The 19,275-nt window shown below is 36.5% G+C and overlaps 2 protein-coding genes across 5 annotated transcripts in view; both read left to right on the top strand.

Annotated features, from left to right (window-relative positions):
- LOC113055236 (RNA binding protein fox-1 homolog 3-like) overlaps positions 1–3,142 on the top strand; it is a 137,934-nt gene extending 134,792 nt beyond the window's left edge. For 3 of the 4 annotated variants that reach the window (XM_026221387.1, XM_026221377.1, XM_026221361.1), the window contains one exon: positions 1,859–3,142. In XM_026221387.1, the coding sequence (XP_026077172.1) occupies positions 1,859–1,903 (45 nt within the window). In that variant the 3' untranslated portion in view covers positions 1,904–3,142. The remainder of the gene's footprint in view (positions 1–1,858) is intronic. The other variant, XM_026221368.1, reaches the window with a different exon arrangement.
- Positions 3,143–11,381: 8,239 nt separating this feature from the next.
- LOC113055131 (nuclear factor 7, brain-like) lies at positions 11,382–18,172 on the top strand. Its single transcript, XM_026221141.1, has 6 exons — positions 11,382–11,783; positions 11,882–11,977; positions 16,929–17,159; positions 17,237–17,259; positions 17,340–17,461; positions 17,676–18,172. Exons 1-6 carry the CDS (start codon positions 11,382–11,384, stop codon positions 18,170–18,172), a joined length of 1,371 nt encoding a protein of 456 aa, XP_026076926.1.
- Positions 18,173–19,275: the final 1,103 nt, after the last annotated feature.

Below are 19,275 nucleotides of genomic sequence, written 5' to 3'. Positions count from 1 at the left end.
TAAAATAAAGCTAAAATAAAATTAAAATATTAGATGAAATGATTAAACATAAAAATAAAGAAAAAAAACCTCCTAAAATCAATAAAACTAAAGACAAAAAGAAATAAAAATTTGAATATATATATTTTTACATATATATATATATATATATATATATATATATATATATATATATATATATATATTTTTTTTTTTTTTTTTTTTTTTTTTTTTTTTTTGTCGTTATTTTATTTATTTATTCTTTTTTTTTTTTTTTTTTTCAGCTGACGGTTTATTACAATTTTGCAAGAAAATAAGAAGCTCCTTCTGAAGTGCCTCTGTATTGTTTAAGAATGCTTTTGGAGCTCACTAGGTTTTGGAACAGATCCCAACGTGTCTTTTTAGATATACAGTATTTGTGTGTGTGTGTGTGTGTGTGTGTGCGTGTGTGTGTGTGTGTGTGTGTGTGTGTGTGTGTGTGTTTTAGTACTGATGTGGAAGAACCTGAGAACTCTGATTTACAGAGCAATCAAATGATCCCTCATCTCTCAGAGAGAGAGCACTTATGTTTTCGGCTCTTTCATCATAACTGATTAACGCGTCAGCGCGAGATGGGAGAGCTTTCACTTTTAAAATTCCTTTAATAATTAGTTCTTCTGAGGTTGCACTCAATTCTCTCTGCTGGTTTTCTCAGCGTCATGGATTTGCAGAAGGCTTCCTCACAGACCAGTGAGTGGGTTCCCCCTTAAATTAGGGAGAATTCTGCTTTGAAGGTCTCTGTTTTCTGGAGTAAATTAGATGCATGGTCTGGTATCGCTGGGCGTGTTAGAAGATGATCACTCGTACCCAGCGCCTGCAAGCTTTCTGCATGCTAAACTTTAAAGAAAATAATTGTACACACTTTTAAACACCATCAGCATTAATTTGATGCATAGTAGATCTATAATGCTTTCAAAGGCGACCGATGGCATTTCTGCACAATGCATGCAGACTGAGCACTAGTGAAGTCGCTAGTTAGTGACATGCCAGTCTCTTCATGGGCTGCATGACTCCTCGATCTCATCATTATTAAACTTAAGTTTTGAGAAGTTCTCAGTTCATCAGCATTAGTGAACACACACACACACACACACACACACACACACAGGAATAGTTCATGGAAAAATGAAAATTTGCTGAACATTTGTCACCCTCAAGCCCATCTAAGATGGAGATGAGTTTGTTTGTTCATGGAAACAGTTTTTGAGAAATGTAGCATTACATCACTTGTTCACCAATGAGTGCTCTGCAGTGAATGGGTACCGTCAGAAAGAGAGTCCAAACAGCTGATAAACACATCACAATAATCCACAAGTAATCCACACCACTCCAGTCCATTAGTAAATGTCTTGAGAAGTAAAAAGCGCACATTAAAATGTTTCATGCATCTAATAGTACTGCATTCCAAATGGCATGAATGAATGCATATCTAAAGTAAAACACAGAAGGTGGAAGCATACACTGTCAAGTCATGTGCAGCGTGTCTCAAAGCAAAAAGGAAAAGAAAAACCCAAGCTCAGAATCAATTCTGAAATATTCAGAATCTATTCAAAATAACTGAAGAGGGAATTGTGATTGAGAATAATTTATTTTTTCTCTCCAACTGTTTGGACTCTCATTCTGACGGCACCCATTCACTGCAGAGGATCCATTGGTGATGTAATTATATAGTTCTCCAAATCTGTTCTACTAAAACCAAACATTTGTTTTTTTTAAACGAACTGTTCCTTTAAATCAGTGCCGAATTCTAAAGGAAGGAAGTTTGAGAAGCAGGAATTCCGTGGTTGCCGTGACCACCAGCTTGACTCTGATTGGTGCTCTGTCATCTTTGATGTTGCAGGCGAGTCTGTACAGAGGAGGCTACAGCCGCTTCACGCCCTACTAGAGACTAAACCCCTGATTACCCAAACTAACACAAAACTAGAGACTCCTCCTGCTACACGAGGGCCATTTCAAACTAAATGCTTCCAGGTTACCCTTTGACCTCATCCCGACAACATTCTCTCAAAGGACGTTGTGGAAATCAATGGGAAAATCAGAAGAGCAGCTCATAAATGTGGAGTTGATGTCTGATTTTTAGACTTTCTGATTTTAGACTTTTTTTATGTCTGTTTTTGCATTTGTGTTCGGCCTGCTAAAGCAAGGACAGTATGTTAAAATGCGTTTTAAAACAGGAAGAGTGTGTGAACTATGTACTCCTTTAGATGTTTGTTTTTCAGTATTTATCATTGTGTTATGTACAGTATACAGTATAAGCTGCTAGTGTGAATTCAGACATGAGAAAAAAATATCTCAGGACTCTATTCCACTTTTATCTTAATACAAAACCACCCCAGAAAACATCTAGACTGACGATATCTCACCAGATATCGCCAGCATCCTCCGTGTGTTTGCTGTATGAATAAGCTGCTCTTGTTCAGTTGTTGGGGTTTGATCTGAAGAGTTTCTATGAATGTTGTTTCGGAGATGAGAGGACTCATCATTCGGCCCTCTCACGTTTGCACTAACAGATTTACCTCTGTACAGAGCGGACAGGTTTAACTCAAGCTAACTAATGCTGAATGAATGTGTGAGCGCTTGTACGTTAACATAAAATATTTAACCATCATTTCATATATGGAAATACTACATAAAATAATGTTAGAAGTCAACATAGAGACGTTTGGACCAATATGTAGAGAGAGAGAGAGAGAGGAGATTTTAAAAGCAAGGAGAAATAATTAGATTGATGAAAATATAAGGATTTAAAGAGAAATGTCAAAATATTAATAAATAGACTTAAGAAAATATATAAGGAGACATCTGGAGATTGAAGCAGATATACAGAGAAATGAAAATAAATAAATAACATAATTATTTAATGAGACATAGGCAGATTTAAGGAGAATTATAGAGAAACTGAAAAGAAATATTACGCTTAAGAAAATATGTAAGGAGACATGGAGAGGTTTAAGTAGACATATAAAGATTTAAGGGAACGTGAGAAATAGTTACATTTAAGGCAAGACACTGCAGGAAAAAAAAAAAATATATATATATGTTTTATGCCACTGTTCAATTTTGAAATTTTGGGCTATTTTGCTTTGAGAAAAAAACCTCCAAAATACATATTCAAGTGTTTATTTTATTACACGTTTTAGATTTGCATCTGTAGATAAATCTTACAATAAATATCTTTAAATCTGATTCCTTAAAAGTTTTTTTTTTTTTTTCCTCTTTAGTTTTACCTACAACAAACTTAACCGTTTCATTCCTCTCTATTTTCTGGTGGTTTTTAATGAGGGTTTTTTTCAGAAATCATTCGCTTGATTTTATTATTGCACTACAACTATTTATATCTGTAGATTTCAATTACAATACATATCTTTAATGGCATTTTTCACAAAATGAATGTGTTTCTCCACTTCAGTAGAACTTAAATATACTAAATTTTAGAGTTTTATTTCTATCAATATGTTGATAGTTTTTACAGAAATGTTTGTCCATGTACATAATTTGCTTGATTTTATTATTGTGCTTTATTTGCATCTAGATTTAAATTACAATACATAAAATACATTTTTCTAAATTAGTTTGTTTCTCCAATTCAGCAGCACTCATATTCACCATGTTTTACACTTTCATTCTATATTCTGCAGTTTTTTAAAGAGTTTGTTCATGTATCATTTGCACTGATATTACATTTTATCCCTAAAAACACTATGAGAAATGTCTTTTTTTCTGGCTGTTGACAGTGTTTTTTTTTTTTTTTTTGTATATATATATTTAGAAAACGTCTCTTTTGAGAAAAAAAGCATTAACGATTGAAAGTGAATCAGTTCAGACGTAATGTCTCTACCTCACTGATTCAAATGCAAAACATTGATAGAGACCTTAAGCAGTGCGACATTTGTAAGATTTAAGATGGAAACTCTCAAAATCACATCCCTGAGCTCCTGTTATTATGCTTAGGACTGAATTCATCTCCCATGTGCCGTAAAATGTCATTTTGATTAACATAATTAGGGCTATATCCTTAAAGTGTAAGTTTAAACTTAACTTTGAGTGAAGTGATTCGTGCAAAAGGGCCTTTATGCTTAAAATAAGTGAGTTAACAATGTTTACACACAAACATATCAGCAAAGTCTTTAAGGACATTTCCTTTGTTCCCAGATCTGCTGCAGATTTCTTCTTTCTCTTAGGCTCTGTCCACACAGAGATGCATTTAGCTGTATACGCATTCATTTTGTATCGTATAAGCATTTCGTCCACACGGATCTGGTGTTTTGGGAGAGTACATTGTTTGTAAACGGGTCCCAGATTGGATGAATCTGAAAACGCTGTCCTTGCGTTTTTGTGTAGACAGTGAATTCTTATATTTTCTGAAACGATGACGCCATCAGCTAATGTCTGGGCCCTAATTGGACACCTTTACGTCCCATAACAACCAAAACATGAACAAACACTGAACCATTGTCTCTTTATTGACTAACATTAAATAAAACACTAACACAGATTAATAAAGATTGTGTTTCATGTTGGTTTGTATACCGTGCGCAAGGTTTATGCACATAGTCCAAGTCTTCTTCTCTGGTTTGAGTGTATCTCTGTGGCAGAATTACAGCGCCACATTCTGGTCTGGCATGTATACTACATCTGTTTGTGTTGTTTTTCGTTTGGATGCAGATATTTCTTGAGACAAGGATTAAAAAAAGAGCAGATAGGCTAAGCTCTGGCTTCGTGTGGACATAGCCTTAAAGTCAGTGTCACATTCATTTATCACTTTTCTTTCATGGTCTCTTTTATGGGACTTGGTTTGCTGTTTCGAGAGAGCTCTTGTCATTTTTCATTGTGTAACAATTGCATCTCCAGCTGCAGTTGCATCTTCTCTGAAGGGAAGGTGTGAGAGAATAGTTTACACACGTTATTGCACTGAACTGCAGTATATGTGAGTCTCCAGCTGTATCTCCTGCGCTTTTATTCTGCTTTGACCTGTTAATGCTGCTGCTGATGATGATGTTTAACCAGAAAGAGCCTCTGTGGATGTGAAAGATGTGATTTATTGTTTTATTTCCACTGTGTCGACTCGCATAAATGTACAAAGAACCAGCAGATGGTAAACGATACATATATATATATATATATGCTAATTGTTTTAATACATTAAGTACATGAGGGAGATTTAATGTGTTGCATAATTATTGTGCAGCTCGTAAAGTCGACACATCAGCACAAGGATTGATTTGATTATTCCTCACATCTATGAAGTCTTCAGGTCTCGACTCATTCAGGCCGGCATGTTTACCTGCTGTTTGAGCAAAAAAAATTAAAATGAAAGACACTTAGTGTTGGAAAAAAAAGGACAAAAAGCAAAAAAAGTAATACATTTTATGTATACTTCATAAATATATGATTATCTTCCTAATTGTTTCAATACACCTATATAATGGATTTTGTTTTATTCTTTAAACTGTAATTTATTTTCATTTGCTTTTGTCTGAGAGTTTTGTCAAAAGTACTTTGGTTTGATGTAATCAACACTGTATATGATGTGATCGTTTTGCATATGAAAATATTTGATGTTTAAATATACAAGTTCATTATAATTCATGAATATGTCTACATAAAATAAAAATGTAACATGCGCTGGGGTCTCTTCCCTTGTGTCTGTGTATAAAATACAGCGACTCCGCATTTAAGAAATGTTGTGCTTACAAAATGTGCCTCTGATGTCATTCTTAAAAATAAACTACAGTTGGTTTAATATTTTGTCATGTGACTTTTGAGGAATAGTTGATTCACCTTTCTGTTGTTCTTGTTTTCTGTAATTTTGAACAAGCTTTACGTGTCCCTCACTAAATTTAATGAAAAACAAGGCAAATCACTTATTTTTTTTTATTTCATTAATTAATTAATTTTGCAGTGTATAATATCTTTGTGTGAGGAACAGACCGATGAACTTCTGCATGAAAACTGCAATGTCACACTCGTATTTAAAAACTGATGTCGTGCATGTTTCATGACTTAAGGCATTGTTTACTGTCAATAACTGTAATTTTCCTGAAACTGAAATGATATCATCTGAAACCAACAAGCGCCAATGAATAAATTCTTATCTGCTTTTGCTTTTTCAGTAAATACAGCAGAAGAAAAACACTATGAGAGCGAGCGAGATCAGTACTGAGCACTTCAGGAAAGCAAGGACCATCATCTAGACAAAACCGGAGGAGAACGAAGATAAGTGCCAGCCAAGAACATAAAGAACAAGAAGACAAACAGATGGAGAGAAAGAAAACACATTCAGAAACATTTTATTTTTCTATCTGTTCGCGTTCATGGATGGAGCAGAGGCGTGTGTATATCAGAGACGGACAGTAAGCTGACGCTGATATGACTGTGATAGGATCCTCATGCTATGGCCCCGCCCACAGCTTCATCCACCAATCAGAAGCGATATATGACAGAGCAGCCAAAGCAAGCCGAATGCTTCATGACTAATGAGTCGTCGTCTGCGCTGTGATTGGTCATCCATTCACTCATTTCTTGTGGAGACATTTCGTCGAGCCACTCACAAAATCGATTCATCCTTTGTGGGAGGAGCTGCTCTTTCACTTCCTGTTGCTGATGTCATAACCGATGTGATTGGCCACGCTGCTGACCAACTTCCTGTTGTGTTCCTGGTTAGGGCTCTGAGACTAAAGATGTCAAATACTGATCAGTGTTGTCTGGCGGTGGAGTATGTGGGTGTTGGTTCAGAGGGGGCGGAGCAAAATCTCTAGTTAGGATTTACTAAGGTTTATATAAGAATGATTTTATGGACAGTTTACATTGATATTCATTCTTAGCTCCTGTTTTATTAAGAATTTTAATACAGTGTCAAGCAACTCTGTCAAGTTGTCAGCAAATTAAAAAGTTGCAATGCCAACTTGCTTCTGTAAACAAAAACTCACAACACTTGCCCCGCCTCCGGGGTCTTTTGATTGGTCCACTGTTTTGAAACTGATCTTGAGGAGCTTAAAGTTAAATGAAAAGTTAAAATTCATATAAATTCACACAACGTTAAAAAACGTGGCACTCTTGCAAGACTCTGCAAAGATGTGAGTGCAACGGTCACACACGTTATTGCATTAGAAAAGTATTGCATTGGATTGAAAAAAAGGCATTCTGTGTGAAGAGCCCCTAAACTATTTCCCAGTACCACTCAGAAGATTGAGATTTTATAAAGTTTATTATATTAGTCTTATCTGCTTATACCAAAGTCTGTATTTACATGATCATAAAATACACGTAATACTGGTAACACTAATATTGTGAAATATCATTACAATTTAAAAGAACTGTTTAAAAAAAATAATAATTTTAAATTTAAAAATAAAATTTTACAACATATTCAAATAGAAAACAATTCTTTTAAATGGTAATATTATTTCACTTTTTTTTTTTTTTTTTTTTTTTACAGTTTTTACTGTATTTCTTATCAAATAAATGCCGCCTTGGTGAGCAGAAGAGACATATTTTCAAAAGCACTGAAAATCTTAAAAAAGATTAGTAACTTTTAAATATTGCTGTAATGTTATATGCATTTTGTTTAAGTTTCTTTTACTTTATTTACTCTATTTAAATTCAATTTATTTCTATTATTTGCAATTATTTTGATGTCTCTCAGCTAAGTAAGAGTTGTCGATTTCTGCATGAGTTCCCATGTTTACCATTACAGTGCCACGTGTATGAAACATGCGTGGAATGAATGTCTATGTAAATCATTTTTAATATTTATGCAACAACTTATGCAAAAAAAAAAGAAAGGCTTTGCATTTCCACCTAAACACAAAGTGCTGCTCCATGGGGCAGACAAAGATGTCGATCAGTGATTTATGGGCTATGAAACTCACTTGACAGAAGCGCTAGATTACGATGTTTACTCTTAAACCAGGGGACAAACTTCCAGCCAAAATGAACTGAACCACAAATGTAGTATCTAGTATTTAACTTAGGAGAAAAAAGTATAGTATTATTCATTGAATTATCATAGTGCTATATGACAAATATATCCACACGTTTATCTACACCGACATTAAATGCTTCCTTTAAACCTTTTTTACACAAACAGTGACTGTTAACCTGTTCTCTGGTAAGTTTTGGTCAGCTGTATGAAGTATTTCTGGGGTTTGATACGCCTGCGGGTGCGAGGGAGGGAGGGAACAGACAGAGTTTTATTTGGGGAAAGGCTTGAAATGTTAAAGCACTTTTTCCCTTCCCACATGTTTTCAAGAATGTATTGATATACGTTTGGCGTGTAACAGTAGTTGTATTTGTACATACATTAATAACATTTATTATCGGGCTGACGGGTTGAGAGCAGGAGCTGGTGTGTGTGTGTGTGTGTATTTCTGCGTGTGTGTGATGTGAATCTCATTCTGTTTTAATCCATTTTATCCTGTTTTAATTTGACTACTATTGTGTTAATATTAAGCTTCTTATATTTGCAGCTCTAGACGCCCTACAGAAACCCTTGGCATGATTAGCGTTTAATTAGGATGTTATTTAGTCCTTTTAATCAACAGTTTTATTTCTCTAACCAAAATTTCTTTATAAGTGCATCTACATTTCTACAAAACTTAGACTTGAACTCATTGAATAAGCAAGCAGAACATTAGCAAAGGCACTTTATATGCAAAATGAAATCAGATTAATGGATTTATCCGAGAGTGCTTTTATGACTTTTATATTTGGTTTTATGACTTAAGAACACTTAAAGGTTTACATTTAATGATTATTAAACGGCTTACATCAGGGATTCCCAAACTTTTTCTTTTATTGGTTCATATTTTGATAATTGAACAACACACTCACATGTTCATAGGTCTCCAGTGTTGATTAATGGTCACATGACATGCAGGTAAACAAACGTTTCCTTTGTTTAGTAAGTGGTTCATTTTTATGGTTTTATTTTGACATTTTTAAGGTTTAATTTGCTTTTCATTGCAATTAACTGATGAATACGCCGTTCTTTTTTATTGTTAAACTTTTTTTTTTCAATTTTATATTGTATAATATGTATTTATTTAACTGTTTTTTTTTCCCCCTAATTTTTCCTATTTATTTATTTATTTATTTTAACTTTTATGTTTTACTTTCAGTTCATATATATATATATATATATATAATTTCAAGTACTGGAAATGGTTTTAGTTTTAGTTTAACAACCCTAATCTGGATCACTCATCATTCATGAAGTTCTATGCATCTCCATCCCATGTCTGTTTGTTTATTAAACTTTACATTATTAATAATTTTGCATATCTCAAAAATCAACAGGAAAAATAGAGTTTTTTTCCGGTTCAGCTTGAACTAATAAGCTGACACACTTTTCATGTATCATATGTCATAAATCTGAAGCGTCTGCACTCATTACATTCCCTTCAGACATCACTGCACCTCATACATCTACACCCAGGCTGAAGGAGGAGCTGTGTGTGTGTGAAAAGCCTGGTTTTACCGTAGTAAACAGTTGTTTTTCTATCTGTGCTGTGCTGTAAATATGTCACGTCTCCTCTACCCCTCTTATTATAACCCAGCAAAATCTTGTATTTTGTTCTAAAATGTTTATTTGTAAGGATTTTTACAAATCTATCTCTTTCTCTTTTTGTAAGCACTCAAATGATTAAATATCTTAAAAAAAAAAAAAAGTTTTAGAAGAGAAATCCTGAAAGAGACATGTGTCTCTCTGAAGCGCTCCAGATCTGTGACCGACCGTATCAGTTTCTGCTTTCTTTCTCTTCTGTTATCGCTACAAGCTTCAGATGAGAACTCTATTTGTTATTCTGACATTAAAGTTATTATCATCATATTTATTACTACCCATTGATATGATCCCCATCGTTATTACATAAATAAACTTGTCTACTTAAGCATCTGATGGAGTTTATTTTGTCTCTATGTCGTCTACAAGTATAAAAAACAGTTTCCCAGTCTGAAACCCCTTGAGTCGTACGATAACTGCCCTTAAGAAAACATGATTCGTCTGTTTTCAAATTGTAATATGATACAGGAGCTTTTTATTATATATATATATATTTTTTTTATATATTTTTTTTTTTTGTGGATTGCATGATTGCACATTATTCTCACAGTAGCAATAACTTATTCAGAATTTATTGATTCTCCCTATTTTTTTTTCTTTTTACCTTTCAAATGTTTCTTTCTAAAATATCTTACAGCTTATGTACATTTAGTGTTTTCTTAACATTTCCACCTTGCATCAACTACGGATGAACACATTATCCATGTATTAATGTGTCTTTGGAAGCCTTTTTTTCTTTCAATCCCATTAAAATTACCAAATTCATGTTATTTCTTATGTGTAATGCAGGGATTCCCAAATTTATTTTTTTGCTTTTTTTTTTTGCATATTTGATTGACGTAATGTGTGATGCTCTTCATGCTGTTGTTAACAAAAAATTAAATATATTTTCATTCTAAGCAAGAAGAGAGAGAGGGGTGCAGAACTCGGCACAACACAGGACTTTAGACTTCTGTAGCTATTTAATGAGAATATATTGCGTTCTCAAGAAGCTTTGTTTATAAATCAGTTCATGTAACAGGACATAACTTGTTTAATTTAAAGGTTTAATGCCAGGATGATGTTGCATGGATGCGTGTGGGACTTCAGTGTGGCTTTACTGATATCTAGTGGTGAAATGGTGCAACAGACTCTAAACATGATGTTTTAGGTCCAGAGGACAGTGTTTAAACATCATCTTGAACATTAAAATAAATCATAATATCTAGACTTTCATAATATCTCTTACAACACTCATAATGATAATGTTTCACTTCAGTGAATATATCCTTATCCTACATGTGTGTTTTTATATTGCAAGTTTAAAAAACATATAGATGTGACAGAGTATGAATGTTAATTTGAAGGCTACACCCGAGGTAGATTTTTGGATTGGACTGACTCATTAAGTTTTTCTGAGGAGGTAGATCTCTGTCTGTTGCTGTATTCTGCTTGCATGTTTTACTGTAGTTTTGTTTTGAAGGGAATCTTGTTGATCAATGACGGCACACATGAACTTGAAGAAATCTTGATGGTGCTGTCTGACCTGCCACACAACATTCCCAAAGATGATCAAAAACTGATCCACCCTCTTAAAACACATACCAGGACGCCAGTCTCATCATTTCACTCCTTTCTGTCATGCGTTTATGAATCTCTGGACATAATCGAATCATAATAAAAACACGTTCAAACAGGATTTCTGAGGAGATTGTTTCTGAACAGACAGCGGATCATTGTGATTCTTCTGGTGATTGAGTTTTGAAACCGTCGTTCACAAAGTGAAAGTAAAGTTTAGATCGCTGGAGCTCAAACTGTGAAAATGGATTCACTAAATGTACCTGTAGAAGAACTTTCTTGTCCTGTGTGTCGTGAAATCTTCAAGGCTCCTGTCGTTTTATCATGCAGCCACAGCTTATGTACAGAGTGTCTTCAGAAGTTTTGGAGAATCAAGGGAACTCAGGAGTGTCCCGTCTGCAGGAGAAGATCCTCAAGAGTCAATCCTCCATGTAATCTGGTGTTAAAAAACGTGTGTGAGCCGCTCCTGAAAGAGAGAAGTAAGAGGCATTCATCAGAGTCTGAGGAGCTCTGCAGTTTACACAGTGAGAAACTCAAACTCTTCTGTCTGGAGGACAAACAGCCGGTGTGTTTAGTGTGTCTTAACTCTCAAAAACACATCAATCACACATTCAGACCCATCAGTGATGTTGTTCCATCATATAAGGTAAGACGTAACTCTTGTTTCAAATGTAAAGAACAATAAATAGCTATTAACACTGATAGCTAGACAGATAGATCAGTATTCAATTTGTTCAAATCTAGGAGGAGCTGAAAAACGCACTGACCTCCTTACAAGAGAAACTTACACATGAGGAGAGAATAAAAGGAGAGTTTGAGAAAACAACTGAACACATCAAGGTGAGGAAACAGAAACAAGAATCAAATGCACAACAGTCACAACAGAGTTTATCACGAACTTACACTATACACACGTAATCGATATAACTGGAAAAAAATGCTTGTTTAAAATCTAGCCCAGGCCTGTTTGAAGTTCCTCTACACTCAAAAAAATGTACTTTCACCTTTGCCAATTTTATTTAATCCGTTTTGTTATGATTACTTAAAAAAAATTATTTAACAATGTGAACTTGATTTAATCCAGTTCATTCAACAAAAAAGTGTGTATTGTCAGCTTAACTTAAAAATTATTTGTTCAGCCAACATAACATTGTTGCGTAAAAGTGACCAGATTAATGAAACCAACACAGACTTGCATCTCATTGGCTGAGGATTTCTGCAGTGTATTGTGGGTAATTGTTATTCTGTCACCCTCTTGGAGAAGTGTAGCACCATTAGATAGGTAGATGAGTAATACAATGTATAGTAATTATGCTGTTCTAATATATTTTAGAACAAAACAAACAAAGAAACAAATGGTTTGAAATGTTGCTTTGTGTTTCTAGTATGTTTGTTACATAATTGATAAATTGTAATTATAGTAAGGTCTGAATGGAGATGCATATTAATCAGCTGCTCATGATCCTAATGCAAGGGGGTGGCGTTCCTAAAATGGCATTATTCAAATTTTATGTCATCATTATTTAACGTTTTCAGGTACAATTAACTCATTTTTTGTTTGTTGACTCTATTAAGGTTTGTTAAGTTTACTTAAACTTATTTTGTAAAATGAACTTAATTATTAAAAACATTGTCCAAAACATTGCAAATTAGTTGGGCTGACACTATTAAATTAAGCTTTGCCCAACCATTGTAAATAAGTTGAATCAACCTTAATAAATTAAGTTGACCCAATGTAAGTACATTAAATTGGAGTAACAGAATTGCATAATGCTGAAATGAAGCAAATTAATCATGTGGAAATCCTTTCCATGATTTATGTTCGTACAAAGAGTTATTTTTTTGAGTGTATTATGGGTTATCAAAGGTTCATATTTTGGTTACGGAAGTCCAAAACAACCGGTTGACATGCATGCAAGGTCAAAAAAACACTTTCATTGTCTCATAATACCGTATTTTCTGGACCATAAGTCACACTTTTTTTCATAGTTTGGCTAGTCCTGCGACTTATAGTCAGGTGCGATTTATTAATCTAAATTAATTTGACATGAACTGAGAGAAATGAACCAGGAGAAAACATTACCGTCTACAGCCGCGAGAGGGCGTTCTATGCTGCTCAGTGCTCCTGTAGTCTACACTGAAAACATAGAGCGCCCTCTCGTGGCTGTATACGTTAATGTTTTCTCTTGGTTCTAAATAAATGTGACTTATAGTCCAGTGCGACTTATATATGTCTTTTTCCTCCTCATGACGTATTTTTAGACTGATGCGACTTATACTTAGAGGTGACTTATAGTCCGAAAAATACGGTATGCATATATTTTCACCTTATTTTCCCTACGACTACAATTATTTTTTTCCAAACCCCTCCGTTGCGTGAAGCTAATCTGAGGTTATTGGTCTGATTGGTCTCATTTTCCTTACATCATGCCTGTAATGACTGATAAAGCAGCATTTGTGAGTGCAGTGCTGCTTTAGTGCTTTTTATGTACAGTGTTACCGGGAAAGCTCTATTTTACTGCTCCAAAATCGGCACCTAGTGGCAAAGAATGAATTAGCATTTTCATTCAGACCAATGCAAAAAGAGTGGCCGGGCAAAATGCTAACGTTTCATGTTGACATCAACGACATTCTAATTTATTGAGATGCACCAATGTGTTTGTATCATATATTCCTTTATTAAAAGTAAAAAAATAAATAAATAAATAAATAAAAAAATAAGCTCTTTAGCTGAGCTCTCGTTCAGCAGGTGCACTGCAAACCTTAAGACCACCACCCATGTTTCACTCAAAACTGAAAGATGATGTGACTGACTACATAACCTGTCTATAAACAAACAGTGCACAAACATTTTTTAACAGTATAATAATCTTTACAAATAAAAACTTTTTTATGCAAGCAAAAAAATTCAAATCACAAATTGTATTGCAGCATTTGAATGTTGCTGTTGTTTCATGTAAAAATTACATTATTCAGTTTTTGTTGACTGTTATACAATGTTCAGGGAAGGGCCATCTCACTCCCACGTGAGTGTGTGTGTGTAAGGGATACTGGGGGAAAAGAGGTATAGGGGTTTCCCGCTGGTTCAAGTTTGGTTCTCTGAGCAAGTCAGTGTGTGTGACCAACACCTGCCTTAATAAACAGCCCTTTTGGTCCAACAATGGCATGTCATCTTCTCAAGATCACTATAGTATCTTCTTCAAAGTTGACATCTTTCATAGTTCCCTTTCAAGAGAACTTCGAATTGCGTCCTCTAGGGGTCGCTATGGGGAACACCTCGCCGTGACCCGTGTCTGAAGCATACATTGAAAATCACCAATGAGTTGGCTGGTGACAGCCCCTGACGTCACTATCGGCCTGACTATTGATAAATAGGCACCAGGAGAACAGTCACTCTCTTCTTCGTCTTCATTGACTGTTTTGTTTGAAGCATGCATCTGAACGACCACGGTAAGAGCGACCTTTCTCTGTTCTTCATGGCATCCACTAGCAAGAAATTTAGATGGTGTGTGCATCTGTGTCGGCGTTATTTGACACCTGATCACACACACAGTCTTTGCTTCATTTGTTTGGGCGAAGAGCACGCACGCGATGTCCTTGATGGGGCAATCTGTCTGCATTGCGTGCGTTTTTCTATAAAAAAAAGCTCTCCTCGTAAAGTCTCTTTTTAAGGAAAGAGGGGCAGCCATCTGCTTCCCATGGTTCAGGACCCACCGCTGCTGAGGCATGGAGGAGATCTCGCTGAGGAGTTAAGAGAGAGACTTTCCCTTTCGTTCTGGGAGGCGAAGGAGCACTCAGCTGCCTATAAATCCTTCATTCCACAAAGGTCGAGGTCCAAAACCGAACAACAAAGGGGTCCTGGCCCATCTCGATCTGAGGTTCAAAGACAGGCACAGAAGGCTAGTGTCATGACTCGCACTCCTCCCCCACCTGCGGGTAGGGGTAAGAGGAATCGTGGGTCACGAGGAGGTAGGCAGGACCTAAGGGATGTGATCCAGACGAGGCAGCGTTCTCATCCAAATCGGAGCGATACTTAGGAATCTACTCGTCTCGTTTGGGGCTTTTTAATCTGCTCTTATCCTCCCCATCCTAATTCCCCTGTAACCACCATCAGGCGGCCGAGATCACAGGTTTTGTGCTGCAGCCTCCTTGATCTTCAGGCCTGGCACGGCACTGCAAGGAATTTCATGGCCATTTAGCTGTTGCTGTCACATTAAGCAGGAAGTGAAGGTGGCAGTTACAGATGTCTTCTTGTATATTCTGCTTCAGGGGATTCTCCCCTCGCCAGAGGTTTGAAAATTTGAGCTTGCCTCCCCCGTGCGGTTCAGTGCCTCTGCGATGCTTAGGAACCCTTAGGTACACATGCTAAGCTCTGTGTACTTTCTGAAATCCTGTACTGTAAGGATTACGTGCTCAACTTTGTTCCCTTTCTTGAGATGGTTAGACCTCGTTTAGCAGCGCTTCCCTTTTACCAAGAAGGGTCGCATATGAGTCTGCTACTCTCTTTCTGAATTCGGAGTTCTCCTCTCATGTGAGACTGAGTTCTCCAGCATTATTTCCACAGATCGAGTTGATGACTCTCAAAAATATTGTTTTGAGATGCACTATTCCATCTATGAGCTTCTCTATCAGGTAGTGATGTCAGGGGCTGGCGCCGGCCAACTGGTGTGTTTTCAATGTATGCTTCAGACATGGGTCATGAGGTGTTCCCCATTGTGACCCCTAGAGAATGCAGTGTCTCGTTCCCCACTCAGGGAACCATGGATACATTAGTAACCTGAGACAATTTTTTTCTGCATTAATACATTTCTTAATTTGTAAAGAGAGAGACAAGTCGTATATGTCTACAAATCTAATTTAATCAGAAGGACATAAAGGGTTAGTTCACCCCCAAAAATTTATTAGGCTGTGTTTTACTCACCCCTGAGGCATCCTAGGTTTATATGACTTTCTTCTTTCAGATGAATTCATTCTGAGTTATATTAAAAAAATGGTCTTTGTTCTTTCACACTCTATCATTGCACTCAGCGGGGGTTGCATTGCTTCAGTCCAAAAGACTGAAAAAAGTCTCTCACATGGAGATCAGCTTTGCTCATGTCCCGCTCAGAAGTGACACACGCAGAAACGCAGTGGAGATATCAAAACAAAACACTGGTCACTAACTAGAAGTACAAAACGAGGATTTGTAAAGAAGAATGTTGGAGGACTTAGATATAAACTAAGAGGAGACTGGATTTCCTTTGCTAAAGTATGGAAACTTTGCTTCCTTTGATCCTGTAAACAAACGTTGGTTTTCATGAGACTCACCAGCGCGTGCACAACGCTGACCTCCATACGTCACAGTACTGGAACTGATTCTGTGTACAACTGTTGGAGCAAGCTAGATTCAAGTGATTATTACGGTTTGAATATGGATATTTGTCATTCAAAAACACGTCAATCTGCTACAGGGGGATTTTGTTCATCCCCCGGAGCCGTGTGAGACACTTTTTTTATGGAAAGGCACTTTTATTTAACATGTTTTGGACTGAAGCAATGCAACACCCGTTGACTGCAATGATAGAGCTTAAAGATTAAAGACAAATTTTTATCTAATGCAGACTGGATTCGACTGAAAGAAGAAAGTCATATAAGATGCCTCAGGGGGTGGGTAAAACACAGCCTAATTTTCATTTTTGGTTGAACTTACCCTTTAAATAGAAAGGTTAACAGAGATAACTTCAGCCTGCACATTAGACTAGTGATATTTGTTGATTGAGATGAATTTGATTTTAATGTGATTTGATTTCAGTCTCAAGCTGATCACACAGAGCGTCAGATTAAACAGCAGTTTGAGACGCTTCATCAGTTTCTCAGAGATGAAGAAGCTGCTACAATCACTGCACTGAGAGAGGAAGAGGAGCAGAAGAAACATATGATGAAGGAGAAGCTGGAGGAGATCAACACACACATCTCAGCTCTTTCACACACAATCAAAGACATGGAGGAGATGATGAAAGACAGTGACGTCTGCTTTCTGAAGGTCTGATTTCAGATCATTGATTTATTGATTGATTGATTGATCAGTTGTTGATGATCAATGGTGTGTTTGTTCTGCAGAAGTTTCCAGTCTCGATGGAAAGGTGAGTGATCTGCTGCTGTCTCTGCTCTCTCTGCTTCTGATCCAAAGTCACTTCAGTTCTGATCCTGAATGTTCTTCCAGAGTCCAGATCTCATCACAGCCGGATCCACAGACTCCTTCTGGAGCTCTGATTCATGTGCCACGATACTTGGGAAACCTGCCCTTCAGAGTCTGGAAGAAGATGCAGGACATCGTCCAGAACAGTGAGTCTGCAGAAGATCAGAGCTCTTACACGCACACACACACACACACACATACACACACTGGAAATGGTGCAAAGGGGAAGATTTACAGATTTAAAGATGTCTGTGTTTGATCAATAGGATGAGTGTCATTATTCATAATCTGTATTCAGGTTCACTCTTGATCATTATATGAACATCAGAATAAGATCATCTGTTGATTGTGTCTCATCAGCTCCTGTGATTCTGGATCCAAACACGGCTCATCCACGTCTCCTCCTGTCTGATGATCTGACCAGTCTGAGATGGAGCGTGAACAAACAACCTCTTCCTGATAATCCAGAGAGATTTGATGAGTGTTACTGTGTTCTGGGTTCAGAGGGGTTTAACTCAGGAGCACACTGCTGGGACGTGGAGGTTAAAGAGAGTCTGTGCTGGAGTATTGGAGTAACTACAGCATCAAACCAGAGGAAGGGACGGGATTTCTATAACACTGATGTCTGGAGTGTGCAGTATGATCAGTATGAACTTTATGAGCGGTCTGGTTTTAATATTAAACAATATCTTGAGCGTGTGAGAGTGTATCTGGACTATGACAGAGGAACCGTGTCATTCTCTGATCCTGTATCTAACACACATCTACACACATTCACTAACACCTTCACTGACACGCTCTTCCCATCCTTTGACAGTTTTTCCCCTCTCAGGATCTTACCATTGAATAGTCAGTAAACGTTACACCTGTAGGTCTGGATCTTCCTGCTTCTTTTATATTCATCAAATAGTTTTCATTTTTCTGTAGCAATTCAGAGTTTGTTAACATTTACCCTGTCAAGCCTGTGTGGTTTTCTTTTGTCTAAAATGCGTATATTATCATTGGGATTCACTAAATGACTGAAATCTCTTTCAAAGTTAGACTCAGATTCAGAACCAATTGTGATGATCTCTTGAATGTATTTAAACAGATATATGATTGTTATATCAGTGCTATTTTCTGAATAAAAGGTTAAAGGGGATGTCTAATGCTATTTTATGCTTTCTGACTTACACTGTTAAAGAGTTGGATTCTCATGCTAAAGTTGTTATTTTTTTTCCAGACAGTTTAGAGCTGTAACAGCAACACCTTGATACCATGATATTTTTTGCTTAATGTTGTCATAACGTCAAGATCTCATACCGGCCCATCCTTAGTTCACACATTGCGAGTTTTCTAAAAATGCAGTCCTCAAAACAGGTGTTTGTTTGGTTATAAAAAGCAGTTGTTAATCGCTTAAATAACAATGTGTGAACCTAACCATATTAAGAACTCAAATACAGGACGGATCACTGTATTCTGCTGCTGTGTGAGCATGCTCTGTGTGTCAGTCATCAGTGTTGCTACTGAAAGAGAGAAAAGAGAGGCATTCATCAGGATCTGGAGGACAAACAGCCGGTGTGTTTAGTGTGCAGAGATTCAGAGAAACACATCAATCACACATTCAGACCCATCAGTGAAGTTGTTCCAACTTGTAAGGTAAAACAATTTTTTTTTTTTCATATGTAAAGAACATGTTAAAGCTCAATGTAAGGACTAAACCAGTTTAGCCAGGTTTGGCCCAAACCTCTGGGATGGTTAATTAAGTTAAGCTATGCATACAATTCATATTTATTAGTATCAATTCTTTTAAAATTACATTTATTCAATCATAGTTTCATGAAAAATGTTCAACTTGTTTCTGAAAGATGCCATCAGCTTATATGTTGTATGGGGGAAGTCGTGGCCTAGTGGTTAGACGCCTAACCCTAGGGTTGTGGGCAGTGGTGGACAGTAACGGAGTAGCTTTACTTTGTTACTG

Source organism: Carassius auratus, chromosome 3 (assembly GCF_003368295.1).
Source record: "Carassius auratus strain Wakin chromosome 3, ASM336829v1, whole genome shotgun sequence".
Taxonomy (NCBI): Eukaryota; Metazoa; Chordata; class Actinopteri; order Cypriniformes; family Cyprinidae; genus Carassius; species Carassius auratus.
The sequence above is the reverse complement of the archived record's forward strand: the minus strand, read 5'-3'. Positions and strand labels throughout refer to the sequence as shown.